Genomic DNA, 18,269 nt, shown 5'->3' on the forward strand with positions numbered 1-18,269 from the left:
CCTGTGTTGTGAAGACGGCTGTAAAGTGATGGTGTACTGTGTTGTGGAGTCGCCTGTAACGTGGTGTACTAACCTGTGTTGTGGAGACGGGTGCAGTGTGATGGTGTACTAACCTGTGTTGTGGAGACAGTTTAACGTGATGGTGTACTAACCCGTGATGGTGTACTAACCTGTGTTGTGGAGACGCCTGTAACGTGGTGTACTAACCTGTGTTGTGGAGACGGTTGCAACGTGATGGTGTACTAACCTGTGTTATGGAGACAGTTTAACGTGATGGTGTACTAACCTGTGTTGTGGAGACCGCTGTAACGTGGTGTACTAACCTATGTTGTAGAGACTGTTGTAACGTGATGGTGTACTAACCTGTGTTGTGGAGACGGCTGTAATGTGATGGTGTTCATGATGAGGGGGATGAACTCGGCCATGTCGGGGTGCACGTTGTTCTTGTACAGCTGATACATGAGCACAACGATGATGGGCAGCTCAGCCAGGACCTTCAGAGACTGCATTCCTTTTGGGATGATGTTGTACTGAAAACAATGGAATATCAGTTTAATGACATCTCAGCACATTTTAAACACCTATTTAGTGTCTAACAGATGTGTAATATTATATCGGTCATGATATGTGTATCCCGATACCAATGTTCAACAAATGGTTAAGAAAAAGTTTGTTTTGTTTAACGTCACCACTAGAGCACATTGATTTATTAAACATCTTAAACATTGGATCTTAAACATATTGTAATTTTGAAATATAGTCTTAGAGAGGAAACCTGCTACATTTTTCCATTTGTAGCAAGGGATCTTTTATATGCACCATCCAACAGATAGGATGGCACATACCACGGCATTTGATATACCAGCTGTGGAGCACTGGCTGGAATGAGAAATAGCCCAATGGGCCAACCGATGTCAATCCCAAACCAACCGAGCACCAAGTCAGAACTTCTAGATCATCCTAGCCCCACTCCCATGGCTACTGATATTCAATCTTGGGCTAGTAAATAATAACTTTTTCCATGCCCGACGGCTAGTGAAAAAAAGAAAGAAGAGAAGTCAAATGTTGCAATTAAGTCTATTTTGTAAATATAAATATCCTGCTCCCACCCCAAACCCCTGGTTAGTAACCCCTGCAAGTGCTTTACCACTGGGTTACATCCCACCCCTACTGAAATAAAAGGAAGATCTATTTGGTATCCAACAGAGGTGTAATGATATATGGGTCACGATATGTGTGTCCTGATGGTGATACATAAAGGCACCCTCCCTAGTAATTTGGCAGGGTAAAATATTTTGATTTTACAGCTTTTTTAAAACAATTAAATCACATATTACCTATGTTTTGTATAAACTGTTTACCAGCCTTAAGTCCGATGGCTTAACCACAATTAGTAAAAATCACACAAACTGATGTCCAGTTACCAAACACTCCCCCCCCCCCCCCCCACCTGTTGACATCATTTCTGTTAGATTAGAACAGCAATGGATTAAACTAGTCCTTCCCTGGATTAAACTAGTCCTTCCCTGGATTAAACTAGTCCTTCCCTGGATTAAACTAGATTAAACTAGTCCTTCCCTGGATTAAACTAGTCCTTCCCTGGATTAAACTAGATTAAACTAGTCCTTCCCTGGATTAAACTAGTCCTTCCCTGGATTAAACTAGATTAAACTAGTCCTTCCCTGGATTAAACTAGTCCTTCCCTGGATTAAACTAGTCCTTCCCTGGATTAAACTAGATTAAACTAGTCCTTCCCTGGATTAAACTAGTCCTTCCCTGGATTAAACTAGATTAAACTAGTCCTTCCCTGGATTAAACTAGTCCTTCCCTGGATTAAACTAGTCCTTCCCTGGATTAAACTAGATTAAACTAGTCCTTCCCTGGATTAAACTAGTCCTTCCCTGGATTAAACTAGTCCTTCCCTGGATTAAACTAGATTAAACTAGTCCTTCCCTGGATTAAACTAGTCCTTCCCTGGATTAAACTAGATTAAACTAGTCCTTCCCTGGATTAAACTAGTCCTTCCCTGGATTAAACTAGATTAAACTAGTCCTTCCCTGGATTAAACTAGTCCTTCCCTGGATTAAACTAGTCCTTCCCACAGGGAACACCTTTTTTTATACTATGGAATTTACTACAAGTTATTTATTTCTGAGCTGATTGCTTTCAAATTGCACAAAAAAATTGTAATTTTAGTTTTTTTTCGAAACACTTTTACTTTTCTTCTTATGTCAAATCAAATTGAAATTATTTACAAAAAACATTTTTGTAGGAGGATGGGACAAACTATAGTCAAGTGAGATGGGTTCAGTACAAATCAACATTTTCAATTACATTTACCAAGGAATCTAACAAGGAAACAAACGTACTGAAATACTGGTGTTGTCTGCGTTTTTCTTGTCCGTCAGTATAGTTGTGACAGTGTATATCTCCTGCAGCCAGGCTTCCACGTTAATTTCCGTGACATCTTTCACCTTTTTCTGCGACCGTGGATCAAATATCTTGGACAGATGTGATGGCAATGTACTGTAAATACTTTTCACAAACTGCAAGAAATCTTGGATCTGAAGGAAAGGAAAAAGAATATGCTTAATGACACACAAACTAATTTTAAATCATAGCTACTTGATGTCCAACATGATTATTTTTAAATTTGGTGAGGAAAAAAAACTGTATCCTAACCGGCCGTGAGCGATTATTTTAGTAATCATTGATTTCAATTGCCGTATCCTATTAGGATAAATCTGTTGCGTAGCACGTGTGCAGTTAGGATGCTTCAATAGAAATCAATGGTTTGTAAAAAAAATCGCTTGCGTCACACGCAGCCAGTTAGGATGCACCTTAACAGTAACAAGGAATTACAAGTTTGTCCATAGATAGGACAGACAGTGTTCGAAATAAGCACTTGTCCGTTTGTCCTGACATGTGAAAATCTGCATGGCCAAGCAAAATGTACTTCAATGGTTGTCCAGTGGACAAGTAAAATGTGCAATGCAGTTTCATTTGAGCAAAAATACAGTCCTTTAAGCTCTATCTCCCTCTTTAGGTGACATACCTGATAATTACTATTATTTAGTAAAAGTGTATTAACTTAAAGTAAAGTAGGGCTAGTGAATTTTTAATCGTGGCTAGTAAATTTGTTTTAATCACTGATCCTATGGCTAGTGGATTTTAAATAACTTCTAGAAGCTCTGCCGATTGCAGGGGTTGGATGTGTCAACATCTGCTACAACACGCCGTATGTTACCTCATCATTCATCTGTGGTCTGTACTGTTTATGTAGCTCCAGTATAATTCTAATGCACACCAGAACATTTTCTTCATTTTCAATCTGTGGATACAAAAATTATAACATATAAGCATTGAGTACAACTGTATAAAACTGTGCAACCAATGTCGTCAAAGAAATCCTCATAAAGATGGGTTGCGAATCAGATGTTCCAAACCTATAACTATATAATATTTATGCCATTATGAAGAATAGCTATGAAAAGAAATAACGGATAAAAAAAAAAACACTTGACAGGAAGAAAGTAACTGAAACCGAAGAAACGACGCACTCAACACATTTTATTTACTGAAACCAAAACCCTCAGCCAAGTATTAAGAAGTTAACCACATTAAATCACACAGTACTGACATTCATTCCCACATTACATGATTTGTAAACTTTGTATAGACATTATGATACCATTAGTGATAGAAATATAGTCTAAAATACCGAGTGTTTCCATTAAGCTCTTTCTCTCATATATTTAGTGTTTTCCGTAGCTTGTTTTAACATGCTGCAGCACTATGCTTCAGTAGTCTAGCACGATCTTGCCTTAATCAGTGCCATGCTGGCCTGAGATTAAACAGGTCTTTTTCAAGGATTAATTCTAAAACTTCCTAGTTTATAAAACATTTAAAAATTTTAGAACTAAGAATTTTAGGCCATCCCATTGGCTGTTGGGATGTTCGGACCAGTCTACTAACCGTAGGGAATATGCACTAGTTTCGAGGACAGATGATGTATCTATAAAAGAGAAAACACCACGAGTTTTCTCAATATTCCTAATAAAATATGCCCGGTATATATTTTCAATTTTGTCCTCTTTTTGTGTGTTTGTCTTTATGAAAAACAAGTGCCACAAAAATGGTGAAAATGCAGCTACAAGCGTTTATTCTGCCATGCCATGATACATTTCTGGGGAAAACACTAATATTTTAAAACAAACCTTGAGTAGTTTGAACATGAGTGAGAGAATCTGCTGAACATATTTCTTCAGATACTCATTACATGGGATGCGATGAATGATCTCCAGCAGAAGTTTCCGAAGTTGCTACAAAACAGAAAAAAATCCCTAAACACACAACAATTTCAAGCTGTATGGTTCTGAAATAAATAAAACAACTCATCATTAATTAAGTTCTTTTCAATCTGAATAAAATAATGAACACTATAAATATATACATTATAGACACAAAGTCCATATTTGCGCAGCATTTAATTTGTACCTATGACTTTTAGAAAATTAATCACATACATTTTTTGTTTAAACAATATTTATTTACTATCGAATACAAAATATGTGATAATGGGATTAAGATCTCTTTGTAAATTTAACAAATACAAATTCAGTAGATTGTATTATGTGCTTGTGCTTAGTCAAATAATTCTATACTTCCTTTTCAAACTTTTGTTCATCAAAGTTTTGACATTATGCAAATAATAATAAACATTATTCTTGAAATATATCTTTGGAAATGCCCTTGAATCCTAGAATTTTCACCCCATACAGAGGCTCAGGTTACGTCAAACATTTTTGACAAAACTCTGAACAAAAATCCTGGTGAAACACTACAACGTGTTACACCAGTTGTTTTTGAAAACTGCATATTAACTAGTTTCCAGCTTGTATCTCTTTTGACATCTCCGAATGAAATGACTATAGCACCTAAATAATTTTTTATCACAAGACTACAAAGATTAAACTGCTAATACATACAAGCATTACCTGCATGTTTTGTTCAGCAATAAATTGTGGTTCTCCTTCATCAAGAATCTTTAGAAACACACGCATCGACTCGGCCAGAAACTGCGGGTACTGTGTTGATGACACGACAGTCTACAAAACAACAAATGACAACAAAATTAGCACAATATTTACAATGTTCACAAAAACATGCATTTCGATTTAATGTAGAAAAATAATATTTATTACAACCAAAGACAAATAAGTTTGCACTACTTACTTTTTGGCCATGAAATTACACCTTTATTTGCAACAAGCAAAATGTAAAATAACTAAAATATGCTTACCTCAAAATTCTCACTAAGTTCTTGAGCTGCCTTTAGTTTCTTTTCCACAACTGTAACACACAAACCAAACACAAATAAATGTCTGACCTTCTAAAATCATAATGCATAAAGCTAAACCCACAAGAACTTGTAAAACAATGTAATGAGTTAAAATGACATCTACATAGAGAATATTACATGAGTGGCCGATAAATACCATTTATCACCCATTAAAGACTTTTGTAGGAGATAACGCTGGCACTATAATTTACGATATCTTCTAGGAGATATTGCTTCTCTTGTTACATCACTGTGTATGTTTCAGCACTAAACCTGTTATTAGTGAGGTCACGCTAGTTAATGAGTCTACCACTGCCAAATATAGTGACATTCAACCCACATTATTACTGTTATTGTTATTATTGTTTCTATTACCACAATATATATTGTAGAACATGAAAGTTTTGCGAACAACAAAGTATTGGGAAAACCGCTAACAACTAATTATTGCAGTACTTTATCCACGCAATAATATAGTGACTTTACTTATAAATAAAACAACCAATTTTTTAAAATCCATTGATTTATTGTATTATCAATCTATCGTGCAATGAACAAAACTAAACTGGAATCATTGTCAATCACCTTGTGTAATTAGCAAACTACACTAAGGTTTATCTTCAGAGTAAAGTTCACATCACAGCAAGCAGACCTGATAAAACGGTTTCTTTGTCTTTCAATAACGGGTCAATGCATGCCACGCAGTTTGGGCTACTGTTGGCATATCGCAATACATTCATGATGCAATAGGTAAGGGATCTACAGTATATATATATATATATATAAATTTATTACATTTCTAATATCACACTACTGGAGTGTGTTTTTGACACAATCACAAGACTAGATTCGGATTGTCGTGTTCAACAAACTTCTTAGTGTTCCAGTTCAGGTAAACCTGAACCAGAGTTCGAACACACGCGCATTCAAACGCGTTACACATTTGAACCAAAATTACTGGCACTAATTATCTGTAGTGTATCTCTTAAATATAGAGGTCAAGAAATAGTATTTAAATTCAAATATAATTTTGTAGAAACAATTTAACCTTCTGCCTTCTGAGTACTATCACTGAAGTCGAAAAACATTGACGTTACGCATGTACTGAAGGTGGCAATCGAATAGGTAGTTTCATTATAGGACGAAATAACGTAGGCCTAAACTATTATTTTTATTTAGCTGTCAAATCACAACAGCATGCGTATAATGAGGGGGCATGTCGAAAATAAACTTTATACTGAATTTGAAAACATGTCTCTTTGCACAGATTTTTCTTGATAATAATAATTTAAATCAATATTAAAAATAGGTTCCTATGACTTGTTTTCACGGAACCTAAAAACAGTTTCCGGTGGGTTCCCATGATCACAAGGCACAGAACCGAAAAAGTGTTTTTCATGAAATTTGAAATGCTAGGGCCTGTTTAACAACACATCAGTATATTTTAAGACATAGCTACTTGGCATCCATTATATGGCTACTTTGGACACTTTGAAAATATGTGTAACGTATTTATGGGTTATGCAACAACAAATTAATATCACCCAAATGTTGTTTTTGTATAACCCTCCAGGTAAATAATATATATCCTAAATTTAATGCATAAACCAAACAAAAATGGATTAAACAAAATTAGACACATGAACAATATACCAGTACTTAATGAAACGGTCACTGTCGCACATTTCAGAGTCGTGCTTGGTCAAGATAGTGAGATAGGAAACCTGCTGCCACCACATCTCAGACTAGGGCTAGCTTTGTTCGCCACTCACCAAATTATGTATTTTATGTTAATTTGGCAGAAAACAATTTCAAGAAATAATTGATGTTTTTGGGGTAAATAACTGGGTTTTGCTTCTTCTTTTTTTCAATAGATAATTTGGCGAAATGAATAAGAGAGAAAACTCACTGCCTGGAGTAGGATCAGAGATGAGTGCCACATAAGACTTGAATGTTGTCAGCTGCGCTGCCGCATCGTGCGGACTTAAGGGCGAGCCCAACATTATCTTTGTAGTATCCATTGTGACCTGAAAAATTTAAAATAACGCATTAGTCAATGAAAACTATACGGCCTCTAATTTGGGTATGGCACCATACCCATTTTACCCTCTGGCAAAAATCCAGATAGTGTGTGTGTGCGTGTGCGCGCGTGCGTATGTATGTGTGTAAGTATGTGTGTGTGTGTGTATCGTATGTATGAATATCTATATATTGTATGCATGTCGAGGTTGACTATTACATACATAAATCAGGCTATGACTAACTTTTTTCATTGGTTATGAAATCTGGTAGCCCTCAGTAAAAACTTGCTAACCCAATTTTTTTTTTTAATTTAAACATGTTGTTCTAGGTTTTTTTTCAAAAAGGTGTTTAAAGGTAGGGTCAACTCAAACAAGAGCCGTATGTGTTGGCATACCCGGACCACCAACACATACTGACACTTTAACAAATGAAAAACGTGTAATATTAGAGTTAATAAAAAAACATGATTATTCCTGCTAACTGGGGGACGCCATTTTGTTTTGTTTTTGTGATGCCCGGTGGTATAGCTTGGGGCGAAGTGATGTCAACTCTGTCTATCTCCTCTATGCACAGTGTAAACAAATGCTCTAATTTACGACAAGGCGCTTCGCTTTAATCAACCTGACTTGTAAAACAACACAAATGACTTTATATATACATGTATGTCAATTTGCATCAACAGAACGAAATGAAGTTATAGTATGTTTCTTTTTTTAAAAATCCAAAGAAACAAAAGCATATTATTAGGCCTATTGGTAGGGTATGTTCAAGCAAAAATGACCACTCACTATACCCAAGTGATACTTTTCTTTGGGACGACGTAATTGGTCAGTTTTGTGATTTTAGATGGGAAAGTCTACTTAATCAAGGGTTTTACAGAATTACTTACAGTAACAAAGCAGAACGGCTGGTAATGTCCCTTACGATTAGAGGAGTATCTGTGCAGTTATCACACAATACCCTATGATCTTAATAAAAGAGGCGCATCTTTTTAGTGTGTCTAGACACAGTGTCTGGGGACCATCTAAATATACACCTGCCAATCAGGAACCACAGGTACAGGCCATGTATTAGCCGAGTTTTGAAGTCTAGAAACACTTTCCAAAAGAAGAGAGTCGGCTTATACATGGAGGCAACAAACTGGAGAATAAAATTCTGATCGGAAATTTCCGACCGTGACTTATAAATTTTGATCAGACCCGTAGCCTTTCACAGATTATGTAACAATAATTTGTGCACAGTATAAATAAAACACCCCATCATGCAGTTTTTTGTTCTTGAATGCATTATAAGTTTGATGAATAATAATAAAAAATTACTTGTTTTATTGTCATTTCAATGGTAAAAACATATTCTTTTCAACTGTCCGCCATCTTTGTTTGACCTGTGCTGGGACCAGTCTTTCATATAGCAAATTTAAGATACAAAACAGTGTTTTTTCTTCAAACAAGCATTATATTTCTAATATTATTGTTTTGTTGGGAGGGTGCATTAAACTGTCAAGTAATGCCATAAATAAATGAAGCTCATTATTAACATTACTGACTGAAAAAACATAACATGAATTTCAGGACGATAATGACTCCCACTATTGTCACATGACCATACCATATACTGTGAACAGCTGCAGTCACGGACCGCATGATCTTTTGTTTCTGTATGTGTGTGGTGGGGGATTAAACATGCCGCAATGATTTTACTTTTTGCTGTCCAGTGAATAAATTAATTACTTCTGTGCAGTGATATGTTGTTACAGCTTGAATTATTTATTTTTCTGTTATGCTTTATCAGTTCTAAATTATTTTTCACATCGTAGATGTTAGCATTGCCGCATTGATTGTGACCGTGTTTGTAATAATTAAAGGGAAAACAAATGTAATGAACAAGAAAAGCACCAGTCTATTTGTTGACAGTATTATTGAAGTTGATACAACATACAGCTGGACAATAGATGACTAAGGCTTATGCACAAGGCCGATGATTTTGTACTAGATATTTAGGGTCAAACTAAGAGGTCGGCTTATCCAAGGAGTCGGCTAATACACGGCAACCAAGAATACACTCCGATTATTATTTCAGTACATGGGTTAATTTATGTACTAAACATAATACAGTTATTTCAACACTTTGACAATGGTGGTTTATTCTGTATTGAAAAATAATATATCATTGTTACTGGCTTACTGGGATGGCTATTATTACAGAACATTGCGATGCATCCGCAAAAATCAGGTATGTTTTGTTTCTTCAGTTTGAAGACCAATTCCTGACGTGACACATTAGGTATTACGTAACCAACCACCAGCTCACCAGAGGGCGTATTCACTAGAATGGTACAAAATGGCTGCGCCCATTATATATAACAGCCGTCACATTTAACTGTTTTATTAATTAACTATATGATTATACTTGTTGATATTAAGCAATAATGTGCATTATATATCACTGAATATGCATACCAGACCAAATGCCTTAATTGTCCCTTCCTATAAGCATCTTGTTGATTGCGGATTAACTGGATATGCAAAAACAATTGAAATTCTTTCTGGCATGCATGTATGTATGTGTATCTGTGTGTGTTTGTAAATCATTGGTACAAATATTAAAGAACTTTTAAAAACAGGAAGTGTATTTGAGAAACAATTGTACAAATTATATTATTATGTACTGGGTGACTTTAGTATCTGTAATTGTCTGTTGAGTATGACATCAGAAAGTAAATTCTAAGTCTCTACCATAAAAGATTGTAATATGATTTTAAAATCTACAAAAAATGTAATGCTGGAGTGGCAGTCTTCCTATATACAAAACTGTAAATTCATTATGTATGCTGTTATAAATATATAATTAAATTTTCTTTGCGTCTATACACTTCACGGCAATGTAATTAATCCAGAGGTGCTTACTTTTTTTCCATTCATATCTTGATGAACTAAAAAAAATTAAGCCACGCCTACTGCCACGCCTACTACCCCCCCCCTCCCCCACTGCTCGCACTACTTTTGTGCCACAAGCCGGATTATTCAGGCAATCATATTTAGATATTTTGAAGAAAATACATGTGAAAGCTACAAAAGCAATAAAAATAAAAATGAATATGATAAATTGATGGAAAATGCTATAGCAGAGTAGACATGTAGATCTATACACATTGATTTAATAAAACAAACAAAAAAACTCTTTGCTAATCATGAAATGAGACTCGGTCGGTGGCCAAAGGAATCACATGTAGGAAACTTCACTCCTGTAACTTACTTGTAAGTGATGTTCTACAGCTGTTGCCGAAAATTAAACGGTTCCACCGACAGCATAAATGTTAGACACTTTCCCTTCATTCACTTTCATAAAATATAAACTAAACACGAATAGGACAATTCCTTCCAATATAACGAAATGATCCATAAAAATGCACAGCAGCTAGATGAAATGGTGTCGCTTATCAAAATTACGTCATTTACCAAATGACATAATTAACAAAAAATCACCTGATTCAAATAATAGTGAATGAACATTTGCATTCTCACGCGACATAAGTATCAATGAAGTTTACACAAACAATACTACAGGCGTATTTAAAGCTAAACAAAATAAATTCAGTTATGCATTGTTAAAGTATACATATAAATTTAAAAAACGATGTGCACACTTTTGTATGCCCGCTACGTGTAGTCATAAAGCGAAACATATGGTCGCAATGTAGAGGCCTGCAATATACTTTTTTTAAATATTGCTTGCAATAATCTATAATTCATTTGGTCAAGTATCCTAGTTATAGATTTGAATCCACACATGTATCATCATGTATTTAACAATTCTGACATGGTTGACTTTAGCATGGGGAAACTGAAAGTAGACAAATGTCAGTCATATTTACTGAAATGTTCATAAAAATAAAGTCACAACTAGCAAAGAAAGCAAGATTGAACTTAACCCACTCATAAAACGGTACATTTCTTAATACATTTTTCTATGATTTTCAAAGACTGTATTTTGAAAGAAAACTTAAGTTTTAAAAACTATTTTTGTCTGTTCTCAGCTGTACTGCTATGGTTATTGAAGTCACATGATTGTCATAGCATCTGCTGGTAAAACACTCTTTACAGATACTTACCAAAAATATGTTCCTTATAGGTTTTAACATAAATATCTTTCTGGATATCTGTTTATATATTTATTAAAACTCAGAATGCAGCTTATACTTTTTAACTGAACAATTTTACCATTTTAACTATATTCATTTGCTCAACTTATAACAGACATCAGAATTTTTTTTAATTCTATCTTTTATTCGGAGCTTCAAGCACATATAATTACAGTACATAATGAAATGTTACATTTTCTGTTAAAACACACAGTTATTAATTAATACAAGAAAATATGTATTACATGTGAAGTACTTTACTAAGATATTGCCACTTTTTTCTTATTTTATTAGCTTTTTGTGGGGGTTAAAGATAAAGAGAATACAATTCAATCTGCTTATAACGACTATGTTAGCTAAACATGAAATATAATTTGGCTGAGTTTTTTTCATTCTACAAATATGTATATAGTATTTTAATAAAAGCAAACAAAGATTGAAAATATCAATATTTGGACTATTACTAAAAGTACCAAACAGAAATACCTCAGCGGCATTAGGTATGACAGTGCCACATTTTACATTTAGGTCATCTAGGAAGCAATACCAAATAGTTTTAACATGTATACTGACATTCAACAAATAAATCAACAAGACTTTCTTTAGTATCACCACAAAATGTACATAATTCAGTTTCAAAAAGTTTGCATTGCATCAGCTTACTGGTAGTAATAGTATAGTATATTCGGTGATTAATTTTGAACTGAAAAGATTGTAATTTCGCATCGTCAGTTATTCGAAAAGGCATTTTATAAACATTTTCCCAATTGATCCCTTAATTTAATTTTTGTTGCCATTTTTCTTGTGATTTAATTGGTTTTTCGTTTATTTTATCAATGAAAAGCTTGTAAAATGGCTTTGTTACTTTCTTGTGGGTTTTTTTAGAAGATTTACATTCGAATTGTGTATTTTATCTAATTTATTAAAATTGTTAAATCTTAGTGTGTTTTTCCATTCATTTGGTATTGCGTCCAAAAGCCCATAATACTGTAAATAATTTACATTCAGTTGATAAAACCTACAAAAATCCTCATAAGTAAAAAAATTACCTTGATTATTTATCAGATCATTAACAAAATAGATGTTTTTTGTACACCAAGAATTATAAAAAACTGACTTATTGTTTACTTTAATACATGGATTAAATCATAGAGGCTGAGATAGAATGTCTTGTGGGGTTGTGGTGGGGTTTTGTTGAACTTCAGCCCAACATGAAAATACATCCTGCCAAAATTGATTAAATCTAGACATTACTTTCCTATAGCAGTCCTTATGTACAAATAAAATTTTGTCTCCTCCCAGATCCTCCAAATCATCTACAAGAATTGTTATATTTGTTTTCCTAAAGTGTTGTCCGTTAAAATTGGTTCTCAAGGACTACATTTTATAATTTGCTTTAAAATATTTATCGAATTCAACTAAGCTCGACCAAGGGCTACCGAGAGCAAGTGTAGAAATACTGAGCTCAAGTATAGAACTACCAAAAGTCTATTTAAAAAAGAAAGAAGTAATTTTGGGGTGGGTGGGTAGGTGTGGCTTACTGTATAAAAATGTACTATTACCGTATTAAGTTATTACCGTATTTGACCGGAAATAAGCCCATGTCTTTGAATAAGCCCCCCTCCGTTTTGATAGCATTTAAGAAATTAGCCCTCATTCGTAAATAAGCCCACCCCCAACTTCGTCACCTTATAAATAACACGAAATTGCAAGTTTGCTCAAAGTTCATTTAAAAGGTCATACCTCCTGCAGATAATTAAACACAAATGTAACACAATATTTTACCACCAGTGAGATTTAGCAGGCTAACAATAACAGTGTGTAACATTGTTTTCAATTTCATGCCTGCAGTGTTTCTCTGAAGTATCCAAGCCCAAGTATGAACTAAAAACCAATGTCTATTTTTACCACCACACTGGGTCCGCAGTTAATGCTAATTAAGCAAATACCTTATTCTGATTGGCTAAGAACAATGACCTTACATTGATAATTCTTTGTACTAGTAAACTGGCTGTCTGTGTCAGAAACGTGTGTATACGCTATTGAGTTTGTTGTTAATTGCTGTTGTTTTAAGTCTTCTCAGCATTAAATTTTGGATGTAACTAAACAGCACTGGTAAGTAATTGTAACATAGAAGGTGTGTTTCTGATAATTAGATACTAGTAAAAAAACACACAATTTAATTAATAAACAATTATTATTTATTAATAACAAATGGAACACTAATTAATAGATGTGCTATTGAACGTTTTTTGTTTTCTTCCTAGTTCATTTAAGTATTGTTATTTATTTTAATTATTATTATTTTAAAAAAATTCAACAAAACTGGCCCCTTGTCTGGGAATAAGCCCACCCCATGCTAAGCTCACAATGAGTTGCCTTGGCCCCCTGGGCTTATTTCCGGTCAAATACGGTATATGCACCTGAAAGTCACTAAGAGGTAACTTTAGACTGGCCAAGAACAACATAGTCTTGAGTTGTTGTGAATATTAGTTTTATAAATGTTGTGACATAGATAACACTGAGATGATACACCATGCAGATTTCAATCAATTTTAAACTCTGAGACAGATAGATCACTGCTGTGATTACGATTATTTACTGATGATACTAATCTACCTAGCCACTTTCCTCATGCAAAAGTCAACGACGTCATAAATGTTCAAATGTATGTACTGTTGTGCACAAACAACGCAACCATCGAAACAGGTCCCTCACCAAAACATGTCAACTGACATTACATTATGCTGTATTAAAGCTATAATAAACGGAATATCACTCCTGACATAACATTGTTTATAATTTAAGATCTGCTCTAAATGCTTAAATATATTATAGGCTTATCACTTCAAAGAAATCTTTTATAACATATATTATACTTAGTATTACCAGCATATTTGGAATAATATATATTTCTTACCAATTAGGCTAGCCATTTAATGTTGTATATTAATTGTAACATTAGTGTTTATTTGTCATTATAGATTAACCCGGTAGTACTATACCTGCGCTCAGCAATTCTATACGTATACATGCTCTGTAATGCTCAGTTGCTCTATGTAGTCCTCGGTTGAGCTTAGTAAATAGTACGACCCCAACATGTATGTTTTGATAAAACACTAAAAAGTTTTGTGTTGGAAACTTTTTGATGTAAGCTATACCACTAAACATTTCACTCACCGAAACAAGAAAGGAAGGAAATTGTTTATTTAACGATGCACTCAACACATTTTATTTACGGTTATATGGTGTCTGACCACAAAAACAGGTTATGTAGTTAGCAAAATTTACTGCTTTGACACACATGCGGTAAACATAGCTACTTAGCAGCCAGTTTAGTGCTCATTTGAAGCTAATAATTAGCATAACAATGTGTTTAAAAGTGTGGAAAATACAGATAACAACCAAAAGGCGTATGAGTCCGGTCTTTAGAACGTCACCATGTGTGTGTGCTGAAATTAGCTGCCAGCATAATTGGCTGTTAGAATCCGCTCGGTGAAACAAAAAACACAGTTGGACTTTTTTCCTTTAATTCAAAGTGAAGATCGTTTCAAAGTAAGTATTTCTTGGTCTCCATGCGCTCGAAATAGATCACAGTACACCATTATGGTGGGAAAACGTGATGGTAGTCGTTATTCTGACCACAATTTGTTCCGAGCAAAATTCCTCGGAACTGTTCAAATCTGCTGACGGCTTAATGGGACACCAGGATAAACCTCGCATTGTGCTTTCACTCGAGGTTAATCTTGATGAACTATGAATACTTATGCTCAACGAAACTGGTTCACCCATGATATGTAATTAAAATTCAATACACCGACTGTTTTTTTAACTTTATAATTTATGTGAACTCTCTGACCACCTACAAAACAAAAACATTACAATTCCACAAAAGTGAAGACCACTATGCAAATATGACCCAAAAAACTAAACAAGGGAACCAAAACAAATATTCAACTTCAACTCAAGGGGAGATAATTGATGAACAATGTAATATTCATAAAATGCTTCCTAGATATGAACATGTAAGGTAAATAATGGGCTCAGTTTATTTCTGCCAGTTGAAAACATGCTAAATAATCCAGCATCACGAATATGCATGTGTTGTAAAAGTTCTGAAGGAGAACGTAAATTATTACAGCGTTGCGTCGGCCATTTTTATTTGCAGTTTCGGCACCTGTCAATCAAATCATGCATTATTTTGACCAAAATGTCAAATTAACAACATATTACAAAATTGACGAACTAAAAATAATCAATAAGAACTTGTGCGCTGTTATCTTTTTTAACTTACAGCTCGGTTGTCCCCAATTTTGGGGATAATTACTTCATAAAACCAGAACAGGTAACTTCTACTCCTACACTGGTTTTTTAGCTTCTGATAAAAAAAAGAAGAATACCTTTCGATTACACACAACACAATTATGACCAAAAACCAGTCTATTTTCTTAAACCCCCAATTTTGAGGGCCTGGAGTTGTGGGATAACATTGTGACGTCATAGAAAGTGTATAGACCGTAAACCCATCATTAGAGTTAGTTGTAAATCTACCTACTTATTATCGTTTTTCTTGTTATTGTTTTATTATTTAATATATGTATACATCTTAAAATCATTCTTCTTTTTATAGTGTTTCAAATTACTGTTTAAAATATTTTATTCTTTTTGATTTCAGAGACAAGAAAATGTATAATTTGTATTCATGTATCATTCAGCAAAAGACGTTAACGGACAATATGCACTAAAAAATGCTAAACAAAATGTCAAAGGCTGATTAGCACCCGCCAAAAAAATTTCAACACCAACAATCAAAGGATTGTGCTCACCCCAGAAATATCAACAAAGGATGATGCGCATCCCCAAAACATTCAAAATCAACAAAGCATCATAGCATGGTGCGCACCCACACAAAGTATATAATATCAATAAGTAAAATGGAGTGCACTCTATAAACATTCAACATTAACAATCAAAGGATGGGTGTGCACCCCAAAGACATTCAACATTAACAATCAAATGATGGTGCGTAATAAAAAAATTAAAAAATTCATTATCAGTAACTAAATGATGGGGTGTACTCCATAAACATTCAACATCGACCAAAGGACAGTGCACACCCCAAAATCATCTAACATTAACAATCAAAGAATGGTGTGCACCTACAAAACATTCAATATGAATAAGCAAACGATGGGGGTGCACTCCATAAACATTGAACATCAACGATCAAATGATGGGTGTGCACCCCAAACACATTGAACATCAATAATTAAAGGATGAGTGCGCACCTCAAACATATTGAACATTAACAATCAAAGGATGGGTGTACACACAAATTGTTCAATATCAATAGCAAATGATGGGGGATCACCTCAAAACACATTCAACAGCAGTAATCAAAGGATGGGTGCGCACCTCAAACATATTCAACATTAACAATCAAATAATGGTGTGCACCCACAAAACATTCCATATGAATAAAAAAATGATCGGGTGCACTTCATAAACATTCAACATCAACAACCAAAGGATGATGCGCACCGACAAACAATATTTAATATCAATAAGTAAACAATGGGGTGCGCTCTATAAACATTCAAAATCAACAACCAAAGGATGATACGCACCCTAACATATTCAACATCAACAATCAAAGGATGGTGTGCAACCCCAAATATATACAATATCAGCTAATTAAGAAAGAATGGTGCACACCCAAAACAATTTTAATATTAGTAAGCAAATGATGGTGTGCACACAAAACACATTCAACATAACAAGCAAAGGATGGGTGCGCACCCAAAGGACATTCAACATTAACAATCAAAGGATGGTGCGCATTCACAAACAATATTCAATATCAATAAGCAAACAATGAGGTGGACTCCATAAACATTGAACATCAACAAAAGGACGGTGCACACCCCAAAATCACCCAACATTAACAATCAAAGGATGCGTGTGCACCTCGAACACATTAAACATTAACAATCAAAGGATGCGTGTGCATCCCAAATATATTCAACATCAACAATCAAAGGATGCGTGTGCACCTCAAAATCATTCAACATAAGCCATCAAAGGATGGGTGTGCACCCTAAAAACATTCAACATCAACAATCAAAGGATGGGTGCGCATCCCAAATACATTCAACATCAACAATCAAAGGATGCGTGTGCACCTCAAAATCATTCAACATCAGCCATCAAAGGATGGGTGTGCACCCTAAAAACATTCAACATCAACAATCGAAGGATGGGTGCGCATCCCAAATACATTTAACAACATTGTATGTCAATCATCATTACTACTTGGCGTATGTATATTAGCTTTATTGGTCACGGGCCGACCAATGAAAATATTTTTGACAATCAGGAAAACTGAAGTAATAAATGAAAATTGTATTTGTTACTTTGTATATTCGGTTAGTTTATACATTCATTTAGTGGTTAGTGAGAGAAGTCTGTCGAGTTCAGTGGGTTAGTGGTTAGTGAGAGAAGTCTGTCGAGTACAGTGGGTTATTGGTTAGTGAGAGAAGTCTGTCGAGCACATTGGGTTAGTGGTTAGTGAGAGAAGTCTGTCGAGTACAGTGGGTTAGTGGTTAGAGAGAGAGAGGTATGTCGAGTACAGTGGGTTAGTGAGAGAGGTCTGTCTCGGTCGTATTTCCGATAACTTAGCCACTACACCAACGACATCGACTACATCTGGATAATCGGCTGGTGTATTATATGATATGATATGATATAACACAACCAGGACCAGTG

General features: G+C 34.7%; 1 protein-coding gene and 1 long non-coding RNA gene across 2 annotated transcripts in view; one reads left to right on the forward strand and one right to left on the reverse strand.

Moving 5' to 3' along the window:
* LOC121381275 (transformation/transcription domain-associated protein-like) overlaps nt 1-15,870 on the reverse strand; it is a 120,991-nt gene extending 105,121 nt beyond the window's left edge. Inside the window, exons 1-8 of the mRNA XM_041510518.1 lie at nt 15,799-15,870; nt 7,251-7,368; nt 5,303-5,352; nt 4,998-5,108; nt 4,218-4,322; nt 3,248-3,331; nt 2,370-2,564; nt 364-530 (exon numbers count right to left, since the gene is read on the reverse strand). Of these exons, the coding sequence (XP_041366452.1) occupies nt 364-530; nt 2,370-2,564; nt 3,248-3,331; nt 4,218-4,322; nt 4,998-5,108; nt 5,303-5,352; nt 7,251-7,362 (824 nt within the window). The 5' untranslated portion in view covers nt 7,363-7,368; nt 15,799-15,870. The remainder of the gene's footprint in view (nt 1-363; nt 531-2,369; nt 2,565-3,247; nt 3,332-4,217; nt 4,323-4,997; nt 5,109-5,302; nt 5,353-7,250; nt 7,369-15,798) is intronic.
* A 117-nt stretch (nt 15,871-15,987) lies between these two features.
* Nucleotides 15,988-17,916, forward strand: LOC121381393. Its single transcript, XR_005959078.1, has 2 exons — nt 15,988-16,038; nt 16,180-17,916. It is a non-coding gene; the product is annotated as an uncharacterized LOC121381393 (long non-coding RNA).
* The last annotated feature ends 353 nt before the right edge of the window (nt 17,917-18,269 follow it).

This window comes from Gigantopelta aegis, chromosome 9 (assembly GCF_016097555.1).
Source record: "Gigantopelta aegis isolate Gae_Host chromosome 9, Gae_host_genome, whole genome shotgun sequence".
In the NCBI taxonomy this organism is placed as follows: domain Eukaryota; kingdom Metazoa; phylum Mollusca; class Gastropoda; order Neomphalida; family Peltospiridae; genus Gigantopelta; species Gigantopelta aegis.